The 24,694-nt window shown below is 35.5% G+C and overlaps 1 protein-coding gene across 3 annotated transcripts; it reads left to right on the top strand.

Annotated features, from left to right (window-relative positions):
* Window positions 1–3,756: 3,756 nt before the first annotated feature.
* Window positions 3,757–24,428, top strand: LOC149802028 (transcriptional repressor p66-beta-like). Of its 3 annotated transcripts, none has more exons than XM_089956428.1 (4): window positions 3,757–4,008; window positions 9,999–10,070; window positions 12,952–13,038; window positions 16,764–24,428. In XM_089956428.1, the coding sequence occupies exons 2-4, from the start codon at window positions 10,024–10,026 to the stop codon at window positions 18,622–18,624; spliced, it is 1,995 nt and encodes a 664-aa protein (XP_089812554.1). In that variant the 5' UTR covers window positions 3,757–4,008; window positions 9,999–10,023; the 3' UTR covers window positions 18,625–24,428. The 3 variants fall into 3 exon arrangements, with proteins under 3 accessions (XP_089812554.1, XP_089812555.1, XP_089812556.1); XM_089956429.1 differs by lacking the exon at window positions 3,757–4,008 and adding an exon at window positions 4,336–4,474; XM_089956430.1 differs by lacking the exon at window positions 3,757–4,008 and adding an exon at window positions 4,361–4,442.
* Window positions 24,429–24,694: the final 266 nt, after the last annotated feature.

Here is a 24,694-nt window from a genome sequence, read left to right as displayed (position 1 = left end):
TCAATGTATGACACGAAGCTTTGAAAGCTATCTCACCATGTAACAATTAATAATATGTGGCTCATTTGAGACATCTAGCGGTCCAAATTCATCCAGTTTGAATCCTCCACTTCAAATATTGACGGGGCATATAGTACCATCGTTGTCTGTCCGTCCGTCCGTTCGTCACAACATATGTTTTGCTTTCATGCAAGTCTCGCGTGACCTTTGGGCTGCAGCATCATACACTTTTGTAAGGATATCTTTTGATGAGTGAAACACTCTTCAACAACAGGTGGGGGTGATTGTGATCGAGGGGGTGGCGTGACCAGAAATATTGTTTACTAGCGCGGGGAGGTGGAAGGAGCGTAATCAAGTATGCGAGGTGGACCCGAGCCGCAATTAATACTTCCGGTTCAATACCCACTAATTTTTCGTCTATTTTATGAGTAATTTTGCCTCTCTCGTTTTTTTTTCTTCGTTTTTTATTTTGGTGATAAATGAGTTAGATGAAGGCATTCTTCGTATTGATTTAAAGGTAATTGTTTATTATTTACAATATGATGAGGTTGTGTATTTTGGTAACACTGTGTAGTGAGTAATTGGCATTGATGTTGATCCGGAAGAGAAATCTGTGACCAATTGCGCGTTGTTTTGTTTACAGCCCAATAAACATCAGAAGAGCTTCACCATGAGTTCATCTTTTAAGGTATTTCAGACTAACGTATTATTTATTGCAATTTTGGACACAGTGGAAAGTTCAGTATTAAGAAACAAATGTAAAGACTGTACAGGAAAATTAATTGTAATCTGAATCCAGGTGGCAATGGTACCTCAAGTGGGGCCTAGAGTTGAAGTCCTCCGGACCTTCTGAGTTGTTAATGTTTCCAGGACATAATTTAAACTTGAAACTGTAAGCATACTCTAGGGAACGTCTTGTTTCTTTCATGATCATTTTTTGTTCTTTTTTGGGGTGGGGGAGGGATAGGTGAGTATAGCACTTTTCCAGCAGAAATTGGTAATTGCAACGTTTATTTCGTGTTTTATTGCCTTTGATTAAGTGTTCCTCTGTGCATGTCACTGTTTCGGTAACAATCACAGTATGTTGTTATGTATATTTGATTTAATTATATCTGATTTAATATATATTTATTTCAATTTAATTGTCAATTTTAATTTTTTTTAATTTTTCACTACATGATATTGTAATGTAAATTTATTCACTAGAGATGATAGTTTTTGCAGAAAATAGTTTGACCTTGACTGTTAGTTTATAAACACAAGGTCTTGATCTAAATTCTGACCTTGTTTCAAAATTTGTAGCAACCATCGTAAACATGTTCTGTCTTTATTTTAAAATGATTGGTTGTTGTCGAGGTTATGAGGGGACTTCGTCTTTAAAATGTAAACAATTTTTTTTAATTTTTTTTATTTCTTAGAGTATAATGATTGGTTTTCGTCAGGGTCACACTGGGTAGACGTGATCTGTATCAAGTACCTAGTTTCTATAACCGTCGAGAAGATGATCACGTGACCACTTGTTTACGTTTTTGAAGACCATATAGCTTCTATTTTTTGAGAATTATTCTCAGCAGAAGTAGAAGCTGGGCTGTTAAACTGTTAGTTGTATATTGTGCTGTTTGGAGTTATTTCAGATTACTTGGATTCAAAAGGATTAATTCTGTTATTTTTCTGGAAAATACGTGTGCTTGTGTAATATTGTGGTAAAAAGACAGTTTTTTTTATATAAAAATTTATTCAGCTATCAGAAACTGGAGTAATAATTCTTGTTTCTACAAGGAACTGTAGACTTCCACACTACAGATTGTAGCATACGTCATCTTCTTCCATCTTGGATTCTTCGTCGGGATTCGAACTTGAAATGCGTAGAACATTTTGTTATTAGGACTACAAAAATTTTATTTTAGGATTATTCTTTGATTATTTTGGATTTGATTCTATAAAACCGTAAGTTAATATTTTTTCATTTTACAGAATTTTTCCAGGGAAATAAATTATTGTAGTTTTCAAAGCTTGATGTTTTCACTCTTTCTTGTGTTACTGTTTATTCGAGCCTAAACACGTGACATAAGAATATGTACATATAAATATGTGCATCATCACAGCACATGTACATGTAAATATGGCCATTATCATAAATTGTCAGCAACAAGTACATAATTTCAGCATGCAATATTAGTTTCACTTGGAGAGATATTTTTGTGTATTGCGCTGTATATTGATTCACATTACCAGGGCTACCAGTACAGTAAACGCCAAACTGTGACAATGTGCCTGTTTTATATGAAAGAGTTCTCAACAAATAGGTAATGATATTAAAGAGATGATTATCGAAGCAGTTGTATTCTGTCTGTCTGTCTGTCTCTCTCTCCACGTAATCCTCTTTAATTATTTTAATGTAGATATGAAAGCTGTAAAGTTGGGAATACCATTTTGCTCTTAGTGCCGAACAGCTCAAGTGAATTTCTTCTTACAAACGATGAATTTCTTTGTGTTAAGAAGCGATGCATTTTCTGTACACAAATTTTTTTTTACCAAATTGCGTTACAAAGTGTAATAATGCATTCGATAGACACTCGGTATAATTTTAGACATAGACTCGTTATCTTAAAGCAAATTATAGTCATATACTGTCCATTCAGTCGTACCACCTTTACATTAATGTTGGTGGTAGAGAAAAAGCGAATACTAGCACTCATTATATATTCAAAATAATTGATTGAGAAAACGTCTTTTATTTAATAGCATCAGATATTCATAGATATAAAAATAATTATGAAATAATCAGATTTTCAACAGAATAGTAAATAATTAATGTAAATGATGCTGTTCAGAATGAGAGATGCACGCATAGAACATAAGAACTGCAGTGTAATACGATAAGTTTTCTTTAAACTGGTAACTTCTATTTTAACCTTAGGTTTGGAGTTTATAAGTTTATTTTCAGGTGTTTTCGTTGAGATCTTGTTGTTTTTGTTGTTTTTATTTTGTTAATTATTTTTTTAAAGTTAAAATAATTTTTTTTTTGTTTTGTTTTATTTTGCACTTCGCTCTGTATCAGCAATATCATACTCAATCCGTCTTGAGCGACGTGTTATAATAATGTGCAATTTATCATTCCTGTCCCCATCCATGAGTGAATGCCTTAACGTTTATTGATTTTTCAACTCTGCAAGGCATTTGCAGCTCACGTGATACTATATATGTATATTAGTTACAAGATTTTAAAAAATGGTTTACATAATTATGTACAATACTTGATTTCCTAAATCCTTTTTTCCCCACCTGTCTTTGCTGAGAGATTTTAACTTTGCATGTTTGCCATTTGCTCCGTGCTCTTGGGGCATGCTGCTAATACTAGTAACAAGCACTGTGTGCATCTACATGCCTTTTGGCAATTATACTTATGACCTAGATCTATATTTGATAATTGGTCATGGTATTGAAAATCAATTAGTTTTTTGCATTTTAATTGTGCAATTGGAACTATAATTCTTGTTAGTAAATTTAATTGGATTTAGATTTTGATCGAATCGAAATCAGTTGCAGTATCGTATGTCATATGTGCTGAGAAGATGGTAAGTGTGAGTTCTATTTTTAGCTGGGTCATCAAAGTGTGGCCGCGTGTACATGTAAGGCGTTCTTGTCTGGAAGAGTCACGTGACTCTTTCAATCCAATCATTAGTTAAGAACTTGTTTATCTGTAAACAAATTTGTTTGTTTGCTCCATGATACACAAAGGGTAAACCCCATGTACTGGTTTCAAGGATAGGAGGCCATCTTTGATAGAAAGATGGACGGAGATAGACTGATTATGACGATTGTTTAATTAACATCTTTAAATAAGCCAAAAAACACTAGTTACAGAGCCATACACACATAAACCGTTAACGATTTTGGAAAATATGTGACGAACTAGGAAAAGGGTGATTTAGTTGATGGTTCAAAAATAATTGAAAAGGTCACTCCTACGTCACCTTAATCAATATTGGATCAGTCTTTCAGTCGGTAAGTGTAAAGAAAGTTATTGTTTGAATTCATAATCTAAATAATATGACAGCCAAGTCACGTGGGGCTAAAATAATGAATAATACTTAAAATTTTGAGTGTTATCGAATCTTAATTAGTCGATTATTTGACGGGTGAAGAAAATACTACTATCCACATTGATGTTAATAAGTAAGTTGAATAGAACCCCGGGGCACATGTTATCGCTGCATTTTAATATATGTGAAGTTGTACATAGCTAGTTTGTAAAGCTCTGTGTGATTAACAACTACTTAAGTTTAGTGATGGGAACAAAGGAGTACTACGGTGTCAAGGAGGTAATGTAATATGCAAATTAGATCAAAGCGGAAATAACAAAGGGGTGATGTTTGGCTGACATTCCAAATGCATGCAGAAGTGTCTGGTCCATACCAACAACTGGACGGTGTAGCTAAGTATAATCTTTATATTAAACATCGCCTCAGACGTAAGTGTGAATATGAACGAATACATTCATATATGAAATATATCAGATAAAGCTATTTTCTATATTTATCCGCTAGTGAGCTGTATTTTCTTAGGGGAATTCCACGCACTGACTTGTCGGCCTCGTTCTGGAAATTTGCCCTACTAACAAAGCCGGTTGACCCATCTTTAAGAGCGTGTGTTTAAGAGTGGAATCAAATTTCATATTCAGGTTTTTGATACATGAACGAAGTTGACTGTCTTATAGAAAATAGTATAAGTACAAAAGGTTGAGTTTGTAACGGATCTTTATGCACGATTATGCCCTATACCTCTTACCCCCTCCCCATGATCCTGCGTGATCAATCATGTCGGCCGGATAAACTACACTATACATGTATTTTTCGTACTGAGTGGGACTTACGCTGAATAAAGGACCAACATATGTTCCGTCTTAAAATTTACCATTAGAAGAAATAACTACAATCGGATACTAAATTAAACTCCATCCTGCGTAAATTAAGTGAAATAATTGTAAATTTAAGTTTGTTTAGATCATGTTCTCAGCGTACTTACATGTACCTTTGTTAAGCTTTGTGTGCCCTCAATTTTCTACCTCAGATGTTGACATATGTAATGGTTTCCAGTTCCTTGTATGATGTATATCATATTTACTAATTTTTAGTCTTTGCTTATTTTAATGTCTGCACATATCTTCAGAAATACCTTCATGTACATTTCACTTTCTCTTCATATACAGTGTTTGCATTAGTAAGTTTGGCAGCATTTGTACCAAAAATATCTGCAACTTCAGACCTGCTCAATCACCTATGATTCCAAGTCAGAATTCAGAATCGGTATATAATGTAAATGTCAACTTTGTGTATCAGAGCTAAGAAATATTATTTTGAAGCAGTTGTAGTTAGTCTGGCTTACCATTACCAACAACTCCTGATCATCTTGGAATGTTGGCTCCAAAATATTTCCACATTTGATTTTTTAGTCAGATTTCGAAGTCATTACATATCCTTGGATTTGACTCTATGCATAAAAAAGGACATTTTCCTTTTTTTTGTGTGTTTAAAAGTCAGGAATGCAGAAGAAGTCAGCTTCATATCACTTACGATGTACATGGGTACAGTTGACAAGACCTCGGGACAGGGCAATTTAAAATGTAGGGTCAGTTGAGTTTCCTGCAACAATGAAACCTGTTACTTTCTACACTGTGTTAGTATGAATCCATTATCATGGCTAACAAATTCCACTCATCTGTTGATATTTACGAGTAGTAGCTGAGGAAGTTCAAGACGGTTTTTTAAGATGGTTGTCCAATTGGAACAATAGTACCTTTTACCTGATTCAGTATCATATTGTATATGATGAGTGAGTAACATCATTGTAGGCAAAGTACAAGTTCCAGCCACTTGCCAAGCAGGCCAAGTAGTCAGTTGAAAATGTATTGAACCCAGATAGTTATTAGTATACATTTCAATCTGTGCAATGATTGTTTTACTTTTTCTTTTGTGGCTTGTTTTTTTTTTTTTTTCTTCAAGATGACTGTAACTTTTTGTTGGGAATTTCTCTTTCTCTGAATATTGTACTCCTAAGCTTAGTTGGGACAGGAACATACATGTAGTTTCCATATACATGGCCCTGGTCGAGGTAACATTATACTATATGCAAAAGCCACAAGGCCGTTTCATATCTGTTGCATTGTACATCATATTTATAAGATGAGGTCAACACCTGTGGGTTTCGGTTCAGACATATTGTCCAGATTTGAATATGAGTTCTTATGGCTTAGCAGAAACTCCCAAAATCCAATTTGGTCATTAAAAAAGACATTAAAAAAGTTAGTCGAGTCAGACATGTTCAGGATATATGACAAATCTGAGAGACCTGCAATCAACATATCCATATTTAATCAAATTAATTGGCTTCATGTCCATTCAGTTGTGATTGTGAACAAATTGCTTCTGAGTAGTTTTGTTAATATATTATAAGTATTTAACTGAACCAGTAATAAAGTTTCTGCTCTTCTTTGAAGACTGCCTTCAGCATTAAAGAATTAGTCCTTTATTTGGACCATTCTCTTGCAGCTGCCATAAAGGAAACCAATGGCTGTGCATGTGTAATAATGATTAGGCACAGTTTCAAAAATATCTTGCTTGGCGCTCAGCATTAAGAGGTTAGTGTTAGGACTGGTCAGCCTGGTGTCAGGATAATGTGACTGGGTGGAACATCATGCTACATGTCTGCGGCATGATGCCCCAGTGCTAGGCATCACTATAAACTGCCACACTGCAGACATCGTAGCAATATGAATGAAAAATTGTTAAAGCTACGTTAAAAATCTAAATCACACACACACACACGCAAAAATCCGTGAGTTACCAGACTTTGTTGCCAGTCACAGATATAACAAGATGATTGTTGCAAAATTGTTTACTTCTTTAGTTGCAGTGGAAAAATATGTTACTTTCTCTAGCAAAATACTTTCGCATTTTAATATCAAATACCAGGACATTTGATAAAAAGTAATTTTCAAGGAGGTTTTAAGGATACTTTTTTTGAATTCAGATTCCAGTAGGATTTCAAAACCTCCTTAAATCAGGAGGGCACGGGAGCTCAGTTTTAATGAAAAATGAAGTACATGTGACAAACCAATTTTATTATATGTGAATTTAATGTCAATCAGTCTGTTAGCACACTTCTGTTATTGCCACTGCACATATACTACATAGAGGAATTTAATGAAACTTTACACACACATTATCCAGGTCTAGTTTATATTTAGATAATTGCCATGAAACTTTACACACACACACATTGTTCAGGTCTAGTTTATATTTAGATAATTGCCATGAAACTTTACATACACATTGTCCAAGTCTAATTTATACTTAGATTGCCATGAAACTTTACACACACATTATCCAGGTCTAGTTTATATTTAGATAATTGCCATGAAACTTTACACACGCATTGTCTAGTTTATACTTAGAGGATTGCCATGAAACTTTATACATACATTGTTCAGGTCTAGTTTTTATTTACAGGATTGCCATGAAATTTTACATACTCATTGGTCAGGTCTAGTTTTTATTTAGAGGATTGCCATGAAACTGAACACATACATGCATTCTCTAGCTTATACTTAGAGGATTGCCATGAAACTTTACACACATATACATACACATTGTCTAGTTTATACTTAAAGGATTGCCATGAAACTTTAAACACACACATGCACACATTGTCTTGTTTATACTTAGAGGATTGCCATGAAACTTGACACACCCACACATTGTCTAGTTTATATTTAGAGGATTGCCATGAAACTTAACAAACACACACACATTGTCTAGTTTATACTTAGAGGATTGCCATGAAACTTTACACACACACAAACACACACACACATTGTCTAGTTTATACTTAGACGATTGGCGTGAAACTTTACACACATACACATGCACATTGTCTAGTTTATACTTAGAGGATTGCCATGAAACTTGACACACCCACACATTGTCTAGTTTATATTTAGAGGATTGCCATGAAACTTAACACGCACACATTGTCTAGTTTATACTTAGATGATTGCCTTGAAACTTTACACATACACACACACACACACACACATTGTTCAGGTCTAGTTTATGTCAAAACTATTTCTAATCTGGTCTGACTCTGTGGTCCCGAGTGGTCTAAAGAGCTCTCAGTTACAGATCACTGAACTCTCACCTCTGTCTGCGTGGGTTCAAGTCTTGGATTCGGCCAGTGTTGGTATGTGAGAAAGCTTGCCAGTAGCTTCTCATGGGTCGGTGGTTCTTTCCGGGGTTTTCCCGGGCTCTTCCTTCACCATTAATACTGGCCACCATGTATAGCCTATCGTGTCCTGAAAAATGGCGTTAAACCCAACAACAACAACAACAACAACAACAAATTATTGTTTATATAAGTGCTGCATGCAAAACTGATTTTTTTTAAAGCTTTTCAAATTTAATAAAATCGGTTTGCCACATTCACTTCATTTTTCTTTTATACAGGATTCCTGTACCGTCCTGATTTTTTAAGGAGGTCCTGGAATTTAAATTTTAACAAGAATATCCTTAAAACCTCTTTGAAAAATACCTTTTCTTATCAACTATCCTGGAATTTGATTTTAAGACGCTAAAAAAAAAATTCTAGAGAAAAACATTTTTCCACTGCAGCTTAGCAGTGAATGGTTTTGTAATGATGGTCTTGTTTTGTCAGTGACCATGGTTGAGTCTGGTAACTAAGAGATTTGTGCACACATGCCTAATCATTTGTATGCATGCACAGCCATTGATTTCTTTTATGGAAGCTGCAAGTGGACAGTCCAAATACATGGCTTATCAGGAGGAGATGGCAGCAGAAAAGAAAAGAAAAATTAAAAAAGGAAGAGAAATGATGAATTTGCTGAACTGGAATGTTGGAAAGCAAAGAAGATAAGACTAGAAAAGGACACACAATCACTTTATGATACTGCAGATAAAATTGTAGGGAAAGCAGAGAATACTCAGTCTCATGAATATTTAATTGAGTCAAAGCCTTCAGATGCTCAGCTAGAGGAAAGAAAGATCAAAAAAGCATGAAACAGACATTAAAACTAAAATCAAAGTATCAGACTTTAAAAATGAATTCTGAAATTTGACATTAAAATGTCCTGGAAACTTGAAGAAAAAAAAATTTTGATGCAGGAACTGAGTTAACAAAATAAATTTAGTCACTGAGAAATTAGCATGAATTCTACAGTTACACATCATTGGGTAGCTTTGGACTTAGTATTCAGTTTAATACATTATCATGGTAGTAAACTACTTTATATTCAGTTTATTACAAAATCATGGTAGACTCAGACTTTGTATTCAGTTTAATGCATTATCATAGTAGACTTGGATTTTATATTCAGTTTATTACAAAATCATGGTAGACTCGGACTTTGTATTCAGTTTAGTACATTATCATAGTAGACTTGGACTTTGTATTCAGTTTATTACAAAATCATGGTAGACTTAGACTTTGTATTCAGTTTAGTGCATTATCATAGTAGACTTGGATTTTATATTCAGTTTATTACAAAATCATGGTAGATTCGGACTTTGTATTCAGTTTAGTACATTATCATAGTAGACTTGGATTTTATATTCAGTTTATTACAAAATCATGGTAGACTCGGACTTTGTATTCAGTTTAGTACATTATCATAGTAGACTTGGATTTTATATTCAGTTTAGTACATTATCATAGTAGACTTGGACTTTGTATTCAGTTTAGTAGACTATCAGGTGAGTCTCAGACGATATTAAATTTAATACATTATCAAATGCCAATGATTCTAAACAGAGCAATCAATAACTAATGGATGAAACCAAAGCTAAACAATATTACATTTCTACAGTAGTGTAAAAATTCCATATTCAGTTGTGCTGAAATTGGGAGGGGGTTGTTGGCAAATATGAAATGGCTGCTAGCTGAAAATGAGAATATCTACATGTATCTTTGCAATTTTTTGGCAGGATTGAACAGTCCTAAAATTCTAAAATGGAGACATACAAGCCAGAAACCATGGAGATCAACAAGAAGAAAAAGTAAGTTGTTGGTACATGCGTTTCTTCTTAGCTACATTTACTATGTTAGTGTCAGGCCTTCTAAGTTCCCATTTCCATTTGCCTGGCATATTATAATTTAGATGCTGAGAACATGCCAGGAAGGAAGAAACCTGATGCTAATTATAATTGGCATGGGCAGAGGAAGTGAAGACTTGAAGGAAAAGTAAAAATACAAGATTCACTTTTCCCATGGAAAAGTTAACTTCCCCAAAAATGTTGAAGTCCTGAGTATGGTTGAATCAACTGTCATTGTAAATTATTGTCTTTCTGTCTTTAAAGAACATCATTGGCATCCTGATATGATTACATCCTGTCAAATGTTCACACATCTAATATCAAAGTGTCATAAATTGAGCAAGCTCAGCAGACATTTGCCCATCCTAAGATGCATCTGTCATTCACAATTGGGCAGATATCCATTTCTTCATCATTTTAAGGGGACTAAAGTGCAAAAGAAATGCCCGTTGTATGAAAGCTGAATCTACATTGCCACCAGTCTGGTAAATGCAGTATGAAGATTTGGTTCTGATATTTCTCTGAAGTGAAGTCCTGTCTTATTGAGTACACTTGGGAAGTAACAGACAGGAGTATATTACCTCAACACACCTGCATACTCTCTCAGATAACTCTTCATTTCACATTACCTGTATGTTCCATCTGCAGTCTAGATCACAGTTATGCACAATTGAAAGGTCACTGTATTCTTGCTTTGGTATTTTTGCTGTGCATGGGAGATAACTGGTTGCCATGAATCTTAACACAAGGCATCAGAAATAAATTATAATGAAAATTGTAAAAACTGACACAAATTACAGTTAGGGGCCATCCATTTAGTATGTACGCAAAAATCTTGTAAAGCTTGATCAGACATTGACTAATGAACAGGTTATGTATTAGATAAATTACTATCGATGGGTTCATCCCACCCAATCACCCCATTTCCGATATGCTTACGTACATTATCAGTAGACCCTCCCCATACGCAAGCATATACATTTGGGTCCCCCCCCCCCCCCATGCATACATATTAAATGGTTGTTGTTGTTGTAGGGTTTAACGCCATTTTTCAGCACAAGATAGGCTATACATGGCAGCCAGTATAATTGGTGGAGGAAGAACCCTGGAAAACCCCGGGAAGAACCACCGACCCACGAGAAGCTACTGGCAGGCTTTCTCACGTACCAATGTTAGCCGAGGCTGAGACTCGAACTCACGCAGACAGAGGTGAGATGGCAGTGATCTGTAACAGTGAGCGCTTTAGACCACTCGGCCACTCGGGGGCCCCCATATTAAATGGACTGCCCCTTATACAGTCCAATCTGCCAATGGTGGTCATCCATAGGAAAGGGCCAAACTCACCTTTGTTTGCAGGTGACCAGTAAACAGGTTAACCTTTCAGAATTGGGTTGTGAACAAATACCATGCAATGGATAATAATAATAATATTATTATTATTGTTATTATTATTATTCTTAAATTTATTATTTTTTTTTAAAATTATTTTATAGCTTGTTTTATGTGCATTGTTCAACAAAATTATGAATTATGTGTGTATGTTGTTCTCCAAAAGTTATGTTCCACTCAAGATTACTTTGTCCTACTCACTTTAATCCACCTTATCTCATCACTGACTTGAAATAATCACTGATCTTGGTTTGTATTGTGGCAAAACTGTAATTTCAGCATTGAGTGGTAGCTTGCATAATTCTGACTAGGTGGGAAATCATGTTACATCTCTGCGGCATGATGCCCTAGTGCTAGACATCACTATAAACTGTCACACTGCAGACATTGTAGCGATATGACTGAAAAATTGTTAAAGCTACATTCAAATAATTAGGAAACAGCTGTTAATGGTTGAGAAACAATATTTGGATTAGATAGTTTGCTCAACTCACTGAGATCAAAAGACAGTCAGCTTATGTGAGAAGTCTGTGATAAATAGAAAATTGGAAGAAACCATGCATGCCTATTCATTTTGACCCTTGAACCAAAACTTTGCTTGCCTTTGCAGACAAATTTTAACATAAATAACCCCTGACTGTTAGCCTGTATATACTCTCAAAAATGAATGTGGCCACTGACCACAGAAAGCAAGTGCTCGTTACACAAATTACATTTTGTTTAGGAAATTTGCCAGGGTAAATTAAGATGGCCATTGTGACCATGTGGGCACTATGACTGTTGGGACTGCTTTGATTGTATATTATTACAGTGATTTGGAATGGTAAGTGACATCGGCCATTTGTACATTTAATTTATAAAATGGTCAATTAAAAATGAAAATTTGTCCATTGAAAAATAAACTGAATACAAGGAAAACACACTTAATATAAGAAATACAAGGAGAGTCCCTGCATATGGTCAAAATGAATTGAAAATTAGTAATTAACTTGTTCAGCCCCAATCCCGCCTGTAGGCGAGATGAGGCTGTACCCTACTTCTGAGCTCTGCAGCATCAAGGTCATTTAAGATACACCAAAGTGGGTAGTTTTACAAAAAAGCAGACAGATATAGCTCTACAATGATACCAAATAATCTGGATGTTCTAGTTGCACTACAAAATACAGAGGGAAAAACCTAATTATTTGGACCCGTTTTTTTTTTCACCCAAAATTCGCCCGTGGTTTGGAATTGGATTTTGTGTCCGTTAGACCTTTTGGCCTCAGATCTAAGGCAGACTGGTCTGAACTGCACAAAGACATAAAGAATTAATCAAACAGATCAAATGTCATCATGCAGCTAGCTGCCAGAAGAGTTAAGTAAAGCTGCTTAACTTTTTGATGAAAAGGTGTATCCTTTGCAGTTTTGATTCATTCCACATTTTGCCTGTTTTGATCAGGTTTTCCTAATATTTTAGTGAAGACGGTGAAAAATCTGGAGTAAAACGCCCACCCACAGATGATGAAGATGAAGAACCTTGCGAGAAAATGCAGCCTGAAAAACGGTATGCTACTGTAATTTCCACCATAATTTCTGCAGAACGTTTTTAATAAATTTGGGCAACAATTTAAGGTATCAGAAAGTTTTTAATAAATTTGGGCATCGATTTAAGATATCAGTTTACGTGGGCCAGATCTTTTGCTGCAAAGATGCATTAAGCCAGCGTCCTACTTATTTATCTGTCTCTTTAAACTTCGCTGAAAGGCATGAAAATGATCTATTGCAATAAATTCCAGCATCTTTTAACAGATGAGTTTTCTCAATAGTAATGATGATCAGTATGAGAAATTGTTCTCTTACTTCATGCAGACTATAGTTGCCGGGGGGGTCATCTGTTATGTTAGAAATAGTCACATGCATATTTTTAGAGGTTCTTCAAATTTTTTAATGTTGGATGGTGCAGGTGTCATTTTTAGTTTGAAAAACTATGTGTGTGGAGATGCCAACCAAGTTTTCTATATTGAAACAGGTCAGGAGAAAAATTACTCAGCACTAGTATAATAGATAGGTACACAGCAATACAGTGAAACCTGTCTTGAAAGACCACTGCTATGTGAGACCACCTGTCTTGAGAGACTTTATTCTCAATGCACAAATGTATTGATTATATAGCATTGTGACCCGTTATGAGAGACCACCTGCCTTGTGTGACCATATTTTTTGGCAGAAAGGGTGATCTTTCAAAACAGGTTCTACTATAGTATAATAGATAGGTACACATCAATAGTATAATAGATTGGTACACTGCAGTAGTATAATAGATAGGTACACAGCAATAGTATAATAGATAGGTACACAGAATATAGTTTTTCAGTGTTAAAAAAACAATGTACATGACAAGAAGATTGGTCACTTGAACTTGACATGTTGTCCATTCTGGAGAGGTTGCCCTCGTTCTGTAAATTGGTTAGGATTCCTGATGAGCAAGTTCTTGGTTTGGCATCTCATTGTGTGGCTAAAGAAATTAACACACAGTACTTTTGCAAATTGCTGATAGATATTTGTCATTGTATACATGTCTGCAATGGTAAACTGTTGATAGACTTTTAAGATAAACGGGTCTGTTATGACAAACTACTGATAGACATCTGTCAAGGTATACAGGTCTGTGATGGCAAACTACTGATCAACATCTGTCAAGTATACAGGTCTGAGATGACAAACTAATGATATCTGTCAGGATATACAGGTCTGTGATGGCAAACAATGGATAAACATCCATCATGGTATACAGGTGTGTGTGATGGCAAACTACTGATAGACATCTGTCAGGGTATGCAGGTTTGTGATGGCAAACTACTGATAGGCATCCGTCATGGTAACAGGTCTGTGATGGCAAACTACTGATAGACATCCGTCATGGTATACAGGTCTATGATGGCAAACTACTGATAGACATCTGTCAAGGTATACAGGTCTGTGATGGCAAACTACTGATAGACATCTGTCAGGGCATACAGGTCTGTGATGGCAAACTACTGATAGACATCTGTCAAGGTATACAGGTCTATTATGGCAAACTACTGATAGACGTCTGTCAGGGTATACAGGTCTGTGATGACAAACTAATGATAGACATCAATCTGTCAAAGTATGCAAGTCTGCAATGGTAAACTACTGAGAGACATCAGTCAATACAGGGCTGTGATGGAAACTACTGATGGACATCTATCAAGTACATAGATTTGTGATATCAAATTATTATTTGCATCAGAAAATATTTGCAGTATATCTATGGTCACAAATGGCACTTAAATCAGTCCTGCAGATGCCATACAAGGGCTATGAGTATTCTGGTTCCTGTTACAGAAGTTAGACATAAGTAAAGCCTTTGTATAACCAGAACCCTGTCAACAAATCCTATGGTACTTTTGTGAATACTAACAGGAGATATTGGGGACAAGAGTGATGTTTAAGTTGAGGTTTGCCAGAGCATAATAAAATACATTTGAAATGAGATTTAAACAGTGTACACAACTTATTACCGCTTGCAGGCTGAAGTGTTTGAGATACTGGGTTTTTTTTGTCCTTGTGAGGTGAAGGCAAAACATAAGCAATATCCACACTTGTAAATTAAGGGCAGTTGGGGTGACTTATCATGATGCTTTGACTGTATCAAACTCCTAGAAAGCCCAACATACACTGAATTTGTATGTGTTCTATGGTAGCTATTATGACTTAGTCCCTGAAAGTCCTAAGAACCTGAACTTGTATGTGTTACAATGGCAGTCACAAGGTGTCACAGCTAATTTGATTGGCCAGGCTATTAGCTTTCACCTTGCTATAATTACACAACACTAGCACATAGCCAGTAATATCAGTGATCAGCAGATTGTGTTTTGTTGCTGTGTGGTAACATAAAAAGTTGGTTTGTGTCATTACAACATTACACCATGGTTTAAGGCTGTATTGGACAGGTTTTGACCAGTTTTAAGAGGTTCAATCTTGTTCACCTAGCAAGTGATCGTAAGGACCAGCTAGCCCTTGATTGTTGCAGTGTGGTAACATAAAAAGTTGGGTTGTGCCATTACAACATTACACCATGGTTTAAGGCTGTATTGGACAGGTTTTGACCAGTTTTAAAAGGTTCAATCTGGTTCACCTAGCAGGTGATCGTAAGGACCAGCTAGCCCTTGATTGTTGCAGTGTGGTAACATAAAAAGTTGGGTTGTGCCATTACTATATTACACTGACTGATACCTGGCCTCTAATTGGCAGTGATCCATTGTATGTTTACATTGTGTTAATGTTACAAGTTGGACTGTGCTGTTATTAGAGTTTACTGACACCTAGCTAGCAATAGCACTGGTCACTGATCTGTGGTTTTTGCAATCCTTTAATATATAAAGGTGGGCAGACTTGGCATGCCATCAGTTTGTTTAGGTTTTAGATGTCTGCAGTTATAGATTGGATTGCCTCTTGCCAATTATAGATGGGATTGCCTATTGCCAAGGGTCAGACATAAACTTTGTTATATGATGGTTCTAATTTTTCCAAACCTTTAATTGAAATTCTAACTCGTTAAAATGCATATCATGCTTAAGCCACCCTTTTTATCCCCCCTCATCACACACAAGAATGGAACTGTTAGTGATGGAATATTACATTGGTATATTTGGAACAAGTAGAGCTGGAATTTTCTTTTTGATGTTTTGATTATCAGTTAAAGAATTGTTGATAATTATCATGTTGCAAGTAACCATTGTCCAATAACAACAATAACATACACATCTTTGATTTGGTGTCCTTGTTTGATTTTTAAAAAAAAAACTAAAACAGAATACAAACTCTTGTCTTTTTCATGTATGTATTCACCAAAATCAATCAAATGCTAAAAATGTAACACATACACATGCCAATCATTGAAAGATAAGGCCAGAAAGTTTCAGTGAAAAAATTAATCTTAGCACCAAATAAGGCACTTCTTTAAGATTATAACTTACAAAAATAATAATTGGCTGTTGTGTTTTCAGAAATCGGCTTTTTATTAATCAGTGATCATTTGAATGGGTCTTCCTTACTTATAAACCATGATTCATAGCCATTTATCTCTAAACATGTTTTTATGCAGTCTGTCAACTGAATTTATGCTCCTGTATAGTGCTATCTAAAAAATGCATTGGCGGTCAACTATATCCATAATTTTGCACTCTTGCCAGGTAGTGAATTTAATAAAATCTGTAAAATGTTAAATCAGCAAATTTCAACAAAAACTGATGTTCTTTCCAGGGCTAAACTGGAGGATGAAAAGTCGGACGAGTCAGAAACAGAGAATGAAAATGATTCCACAGCACAATCTGATGGGGATGATAGAAGCGAGCCAGATGAAATGCAGGATGAGAATGGGGAGTTTGACAATGCAGTCAATGAGAATGCAGAAAACAGCAAAGCCATGGCAGAGAAAATGAAGGATGTTTCTAGTGATGCTACATCAAGGGAAAAGAAGCCAGATTCCAAAGGATCTGAAGGCAAAAAAATGAAAGTCACTGATGCAGTGGAAGATGAAAAGGAAAGTGAAGGGAAAAAAGAAGAAGAACTTGATCAAAATTCAAAATATGGAAAGGTAGATGGAAGTAAGAAAAAGGTTTCAGGCAGAGAACTTGAGAGTGACTTACCACAAGATTTCACAGCAAAAAGTTCAAGTAGTAGCAGTAGTAATGGATCTAATGATAGTGACAAGGAAAATGTCACATTGGATATGCCAATTGATTTAAGCACAAAAGGCTCTTCAAATGGGGATGTAATAATGTTGTCTGATGATTCAGACGATGAAGGACTTGAAAAGATCAATGGATTTTCAGAACCCAGTATAGAGGAACTGAAAGCTAGGAACAAACTTGTCAAGAGACTTCAGGCAGAACTTCGTAATGAAGAAGCTAAATTAGTTCTTTTGAAAAAACTGCGTCAGAGTCAGTTGTCAGGACAACTACAGGAGCAAAATAACATCCCAAGTAATCGACAGCAATTGAATTCCAGACAACATTCACAACCACCACCTCTGATTCGGGGCTCCCCACATGATCAGCATCAATCACGATCACAGCCGCAGCACATGCAGGCTCGTCCAGCCCACAGTCAGCCTCCACAGCTGATGAGAGGGGGACAAGTGGTGCCCCCTAGTTCTTCGTCTCCTCGACCTAATCAAATGCAGAGTCCTTCACCCATGACTGTGAACCCCAGGATGGATAGAAACATGATTCAGAACCAGATGCGTGGAATGGTCCAGGGTACATCACCACAGAATCTCATGGCACAGTATCGTGGGCAGGCAGCACATCAGCTTTCACAGCAACAACCTCGTGTTGAAGAACAGACCCCAGCACAACGACAGGCTGCTGCAAAATTAGCATTGAGGAAACAGTTAGAGAAAACACTGCTACAGATTCCTCCACCAAAGCCACCACCACCTGAGATGAACTTTATTCCCGGCTTAGCTAGTCCAGATTTTATCTACCTTCTGGGCTTGGAAGAAGCTGTCAACTATATTATTGATAGTAATCTCATAGCTAAGGGACGCAAAAACCCGGATGAGAAGATGATCTGTAATCCATTTACATGTATTCAATGTGGAACTGATTTTACACCAGTATGGAAACGTGAGAAACCCGGATCAAAAAATGTCATTTGTGAACAATGTGTTACATCTAATCAAAAGAAGGCTTTGAAACAAGAGCACACTAATAGACTGAAAAGTGCTTTTGTCAAGGCCCTTCAGCAAGAACAAGAGATTGAGCGCATGCAGTCACAGGAAAGTAAATCCTTGTCTAATTCAGCCTCCACATCATCCTTGTCAAGCATGGGTTCATCATCATCACTATCCAGTACACAGCCAACCTCCGCATCTGCTGCAGCAGCTGCAGCTGCTGCACTCAGCATGAGTGCAAATTACCAGAAGACTATGCAGGAGACTTTGCGGCAGCATCAGAATCTACTGCAGGCACATCAGGCCTCGCTTAGAATGGGTTTACAACATTTCAACCCAAGGGCAGGTTTTCCCTATCAGTTACCTTTCGGGGCTCGGGCAAGTGACTTGCAGAAACAGTATTTACTGGATTTGATACCTAAAGGAGGAATGCACTGGAAAATTTAAATAGTGTTATCTGGCATTTGATGAAATATTTTCACATCTAAGTGTCCTGTATATAATTAAAAGTCTCCGAAAGGAAACATTTGGATCTTTAATTTGAATGTGTGTATCTTTAAGCATACTGTTTGAAGCATCTCTACATCAAAGACAACAAGAGCACATTCTCTGACTCTTGGAGTCTGTTTGCTTTCTTAACCTCTAGACTTTTTGGGCTTTTATAGTTGATAGACTTGTTTCAATGTGATTGCCATCTGGACAGTAAGATTATCATCAGACTTACCTACCCCACCCCCTTTTTTCTAGAGAGACATGATTGATTGTGTCCATTGATGCCAGTACATTTATGGAGTTGTGATGTCCATCTTCCTAGTGAGGTTTGAAAACAAATAAAAATTTTGAGGTTTGTATTAAACAGTGTACCATAAGAGATGATGTCACTGCAAAGAGAGAATGTATATTGGACATCAGTGTTTATTAAAACAAAGAGACTTGATGAGTCTTGTTAGGCAAAATTAAATATTGCCATCCTTCACATTTACTAGGTTCAGGCCTACACAGTTTTTAATATCCATTAGTATGTGATTCATTTTGCATGATTGTTGTACCATCAGTTCATCAGAATTATTGTAAATGCATGGCATGCTAATTGAGTTTAAGCTCTACTGGGTGTAGACCAAAAGAGTTTATGGAATGGTTATTGATCTGTAATCTGTCCATCTCTTAGATCACTTTTTTTTTATTGCTACTCTATTGAACTACATGGAGAATAGCCATGAAACTTTAATTACACAGTCATTCCATGGTCAGTTGGGTCTAAATGAAAATGGTGCCATTCAGACATCCAATATGACCACCATGGTGCTAACACTTACCCTGAATGGATTGTTGTATCAACATACGGTTTTCACTCAATCACTACTCCCAAATGAATGGTAATATCAACATACGGTTTTCACTCAATCACTACTCCCAAATGAATGGTAATATCAACATGGGGTTTTCACTCAATCACTACTCCCAAATGAATGGTAATATCAACATGGGGTTTTCACTCAATCACTACTCCCAAATGAATGGTCATATCAACATGGGGTTTTCACTCTTATCTTTACCCCTGAAAGAATGGTCATATCAACATGAGTTTTTCACCAGAATTATTATGATGTCTTGATGGTCCTAAATAAAAATGGTGCCAGACATCTCCAATATGACCACCATGGTGGCCATCTTTAACTCCTGAATGGATGGTCATATCAACATGAGGTTTTCACTCAATGACTTCTTGTGTTGTTTAGTTGGTCCGAAATGAAAATGTTGCCATTCACGCATCCAGTAGGGCCAAGAAAGTGGCCATCTTAAAAATCTAATCACTTCTCCTACATGGCTGGTAATATCATTGTGCTTTCATCAAAGTACTTACTATGTTATCATGTTGGTAATAAATGGAAATGGTACCAGTCTGATAACCAGTATAGCCACCATTACAAATCATGTTACTGTTACTTCCAACATGGAAAGTCATTTCAACATGGGGTTTTCACTAGAAAACTGTGATGTTTTGTTGGTTCTAAATAAAAATGGTGTCAATTTGACATCCAATATGTACACAAGGCAGCTGACTTTAAAAAAATATATCACTAAAGATGGTTTCAATACTTTGCAATTAAAAGGAAGAATGCTTCTGTCTTGAATTTCTGGAAAACATTTTCAGATAGTTCCTTCGATCGACTCTAGTTTGATTTTGTCAGAATCTGTCCAGTCTCCATGACAAAAGATGCTGTAGTAAACAGCATAAATGATAAATATGCAGCACATTTGACTTCAGTTTATATTTAATCAGTGCTAGAGTAGAGGTCATGTTAGAACATTTATTGTAGTGCATAGATTTTGTTTATGATTCAGGGGAGCTTACATAAATTTGTCTCTCCATATGAATGAATGCTATCTTTTAATTGCTAAAGATGTCCAATTTGTTCTTTAGAAAAAGAAATGATAAAACTTCTTTCCTGTAAAGAAAATATTCTTTAAATGCTTGTAAATCCATTTAGGCTTCATGCATGTATTTTTCAAACAACAATAGACATGAAAATAAAAAGTATTATTTTTTGCTTTGAAGTTTTCTCAGCATCTAAATATTTTTCATTTTGTTATTTATTTTATTCGTGTTGTAAATATTTCTTCTTATTTAATGACATTTAATTAGCAGTTTGAAACTTCCAAAATTAGTAGGGGGAAAAAAAATCATGTAATAAAGATATACGCCTTTTGGATTTTAAGTGTGTATGCAATTTTTAATTAGTGCTGGCTGTACTCTTGGTATGCAGTTATTGCTAATAAAATTTATTCCAAACAGTTATCTAAAAAATGTTTGGTACATAAGCCTTGCAGTGAAATATGATGGCTTTTATTTTTTGCTGATAAAAGAAACAAGAAGGCAGACTTGATACCAGAATATAAATAGATAAATTATAATACAAGTCATCTCACGTGGAACAAAATAGCTCAAGAGCAGTTGTTTGCTACTAAGTTTGTATTTCTGTTAAAACTTGTAAAAACTATGCTTATTTTTACCATAAAGATACTGAAGGGGGTGTGTGCGCTTGTTTTTGTGTGTGCATTTTTTTCCATGTGTTTAATTTCAAGCATATGCTTATTATTCAAATTTTATAGTGTATATCAGTCAGATACTCTTTCTACAAGAAACATGGACTTCATAGTATGGTAACCAGTTCATAATGCTGATGCTGTTATGGTAACCAGTACATAATGCTGCTGTTATGGTAACCAAGTACATAATGCTGCTGTTATGGTAACCAGTACATAATTCTGCTATTGTTAAACAAGATTTTTTAAAATGTCCGTAAAGCCTGTCAGTGGTGCATTTCCATTATTTGAAGAAAGTATTTTGGACATGTGTTATTAGATGGATGTATTTCTGCATGCATGAAAGAATATACGTTCTTGAAGTTGAAAATACTTGCTGGCCAAGATTTATCATCAGTCTGGGCTAAATATCAACAAGGCATATGTATGGTGTAAATGTGATGAATATTAACTTTTTCTATTTGAAAGATGCTGTGAATGTTTGGAAGGATTGATGTTCATTCCTCTTGCTCGTTACTGAAGTCTTTGCTAAGGCTTGATTCATCATTACTTCTGGTTGGTGGTTTGTTATCTTCCCTGGGATTATTGTTACACACTTCTTTTGATTGTCTGCCCATTCTTACCACATCTCTGAAGAAGCTGGGTGGAAATAAATGAAAATTGTGTTGTTCATTTATAGAAAACTAGTTCAAGTGGAATAAAAAAAAGTATTTTCAGACTATGGTTTATATAAGTAGTCATACATGTGTACAACACAAGTTATTATCAAGAAATGGGTGTGTTGGTAAGCACTGTAGAAGGTGAAATGGAAGGAGTTGGTGGGGTTGTGTCGGAATGTCAAGTTTGGGACTTTGCAGTGGCAAACCATTGCAGTTGCTATAGTTTTAGTATTGTGTTTTGTACTGTGAACATCTGGCTTCTGTTGATGGAATGTAATCATCAGCCCCAGTAAAGTAATTGTTTTTCCTTATCTTTGCTTATTTTTCATGTCTCCATCCTGAATACTTTGTGCCATTTTATAGGTCATCTGTGAAGAATATTAGAAAAGGTGAGAATTTGCAGTCTGATTGTTTTCTGTCAAATGTCAGAATCCAACTTGAGCCCAGTTTGTTTTATAAAGTGGGCATACTTGAACTTGGAAAAAAAAATATTTCACGTTTCTGCATGAGTTTGGCCAGGTTTTCTAGTGTAATATATTTGTTCATCACATGACTTGTCTTACATCACATGATTTAATTTATCTTGTATCACATGACATCAAAATAGTGTGCATCGTTTGTATATATGGTATACACAAAAACACTTATCATTGCTGTTTTTCTTTTTTAGTACTCTATCTGTTTTAATGACATTAAAATTTACACCAAAGTAAATTACACAGTATATCCTCTTTCTAAATATTCAAAAAATAGTTCATGGATATTTTGTCATCTGAAACTTTATCTGTGTATTCTTGCTACAATTTTTAGGCAGAAATGTGAGAAAAATCCTTCATTATGCATCATTGTTGGATAGGCCAATTTCATCCTTAGGATCAAAATATTTTATCGAGACTTTGGTTGAAATTTTTTGTCAGACATGAGTCTTGCCAAGTGTTTGATTCAACATTGTGATCCAGAGAGAGAATTTTCCTCTTCTACACTGGTGCATCATTATTCTTGCCAATGAAAACATGTTAAGCAGGAATCATTGCATTACCAATTTCTGTAGCACAGCTGGCCTTAGAGTTGTATGTAAGGGACGTGAGTGTTCATTGGATACGATCTTCTTTAAACAAGTTTAATAAACACTTCTTGGCATATTGTAATATCCATAAATTAGATGTACAGGAGTTTTTAGATTCTGTTGTCTCATGCTAAGGGCCTTGCATTTTTTGTTGATGTTGCTACTATACATACTTGCTGACAAGTCAGGTCACACTGCTGACTATACAGACCCTAATCTGCTGCCACATAATGCACTGACAGATCATGGTCTTTGTTCTGCTTAACCAAGCTGCATAGACCTAAGTCTTCTGGAGTATTATGCAATGGCAGATACAGATCTATGCAGTTTGCAGTTGGATCAAACATGTATGCTATTTATGGTTATGGTTGACATAAATGTAAAACATTGTGTTTCAACATTTTCATAACTGTTAATTCGAAAATCAGAATTTAAAACTAAAATTTAAAGGTCAATTGATTTTCATTCATGAATTTCCTGTTGATCAAATTAATTTTAATCATTTGCATGTTGTTTTGGTTCAGTGTCTGTGTCACAATTGCCTGTTCCTACATATCAGTCAGACTTGCATAGCATCACCATATCTCGTTATCTACAGTCATTGGTGTAGCAGTTGGTTGTAATTTTGTTTTTATAGTTGTATAATGTTTGATTAATGCAGATCAGGAACTGGTACCACAAACTGGACTAAAATGTAGGAAATATACATTAACTCTGATCAACATGAATGAGAAAATGTTGCTTTTAATTTCCTTAAATTCACAAGTTATTCCTTTTTTGAGTGAAAGTAGTAAGTTTTGAATGTTCCATAATTTATTTTTACATTAGTAAAGCAATGAGTGTTGAAGGCCATGAAACAAATTCATATAAGTATATACAGCAATTCTTGCACTGTTTTAGGCTTTGTGTTCAAGGGCAAGTTATAGAGTTTTGTAGACCCATTAATAAATTTTCATTTGGAGATGGGAAGAATCCTAATATAGTTTGTCCACAGAGTCCAAAGTTCCAGTTACAAAGAACAAAATTCAGTGCAATAACTTATTCAATGTCAAAGTTTCACATTACTTTAGCTATGTCACAGTACATGAATATACAAGACTGGTAGCTGTATGTTTGAGTTAGACTATTGTTGTACACAGACCAGTCTAGCAAGCAGTATCCAATGGACTTTTTGTTAGATCTTTTTTGAGTATAGTTGTAAACTAATACTGGACTCCTTTGAAATTTATTATGAAATCCTTGAATGAAAGTGCAGCTTAATTAGCAACTTGAGATGAAAGGAGCTTGTAAACACCACGCTATTGTAAATAATAATTGGAATCGTAAGAAAGAATTCAAAATATGTCATTCAGATATTTTTTGTGGAATTTCAGGTGTATAGTGCAAGTATCATAAATGTTGTCTGTACCAGATCTATTGTCAAAAGTAGTCCTAGGCATGTTAAAAAAATGAAATTAAAAATATATCTTAAGTTGAAATATTGTTTGTCTCTTTGTACTCGAAAAAATGGAAGAAAGTATCCATACATTGTTGTCATGTAAATCTTTACTCCCAGCACACATTCTTCCTCCTTTCCTTCAGTTTATCGATGAAGAACCAGCAACTTTGAAAGGTCCTGGTCCTCCAGAGCATTTGCTTTTATTTCAGTTTGCTTTTCGTAAGTTAGTTAAATTTTATAACTGGCCACGATGATTAGCTACATTAATTTTTGTTGTTGACCATTGATTGATTGATTCTATTTTTA

The sequence above is a fragment of the Sinohyriopsis cumingii genome, chromosome 4 (genome assembly GCF_028554795.1).
Source record: "Sinohyriopsis cumingii isolate HCF-2022 chromosome 4, ASM2855479v2, whole genome shotgun sequence".
Taxonomy (NCBI): domain Eukaryota; kingdom Metazoa; phylum Mollusca; class Bivalvia; order Unionida; family Unionidae; genus Sinohyriopsis; species Sinohyriopsis cumingii.
The sequence above is the reverse complement of the archived record's forward strand: the minus strand, read 5'-3'. Positions and strand labels throughout refer to the sequence as shown.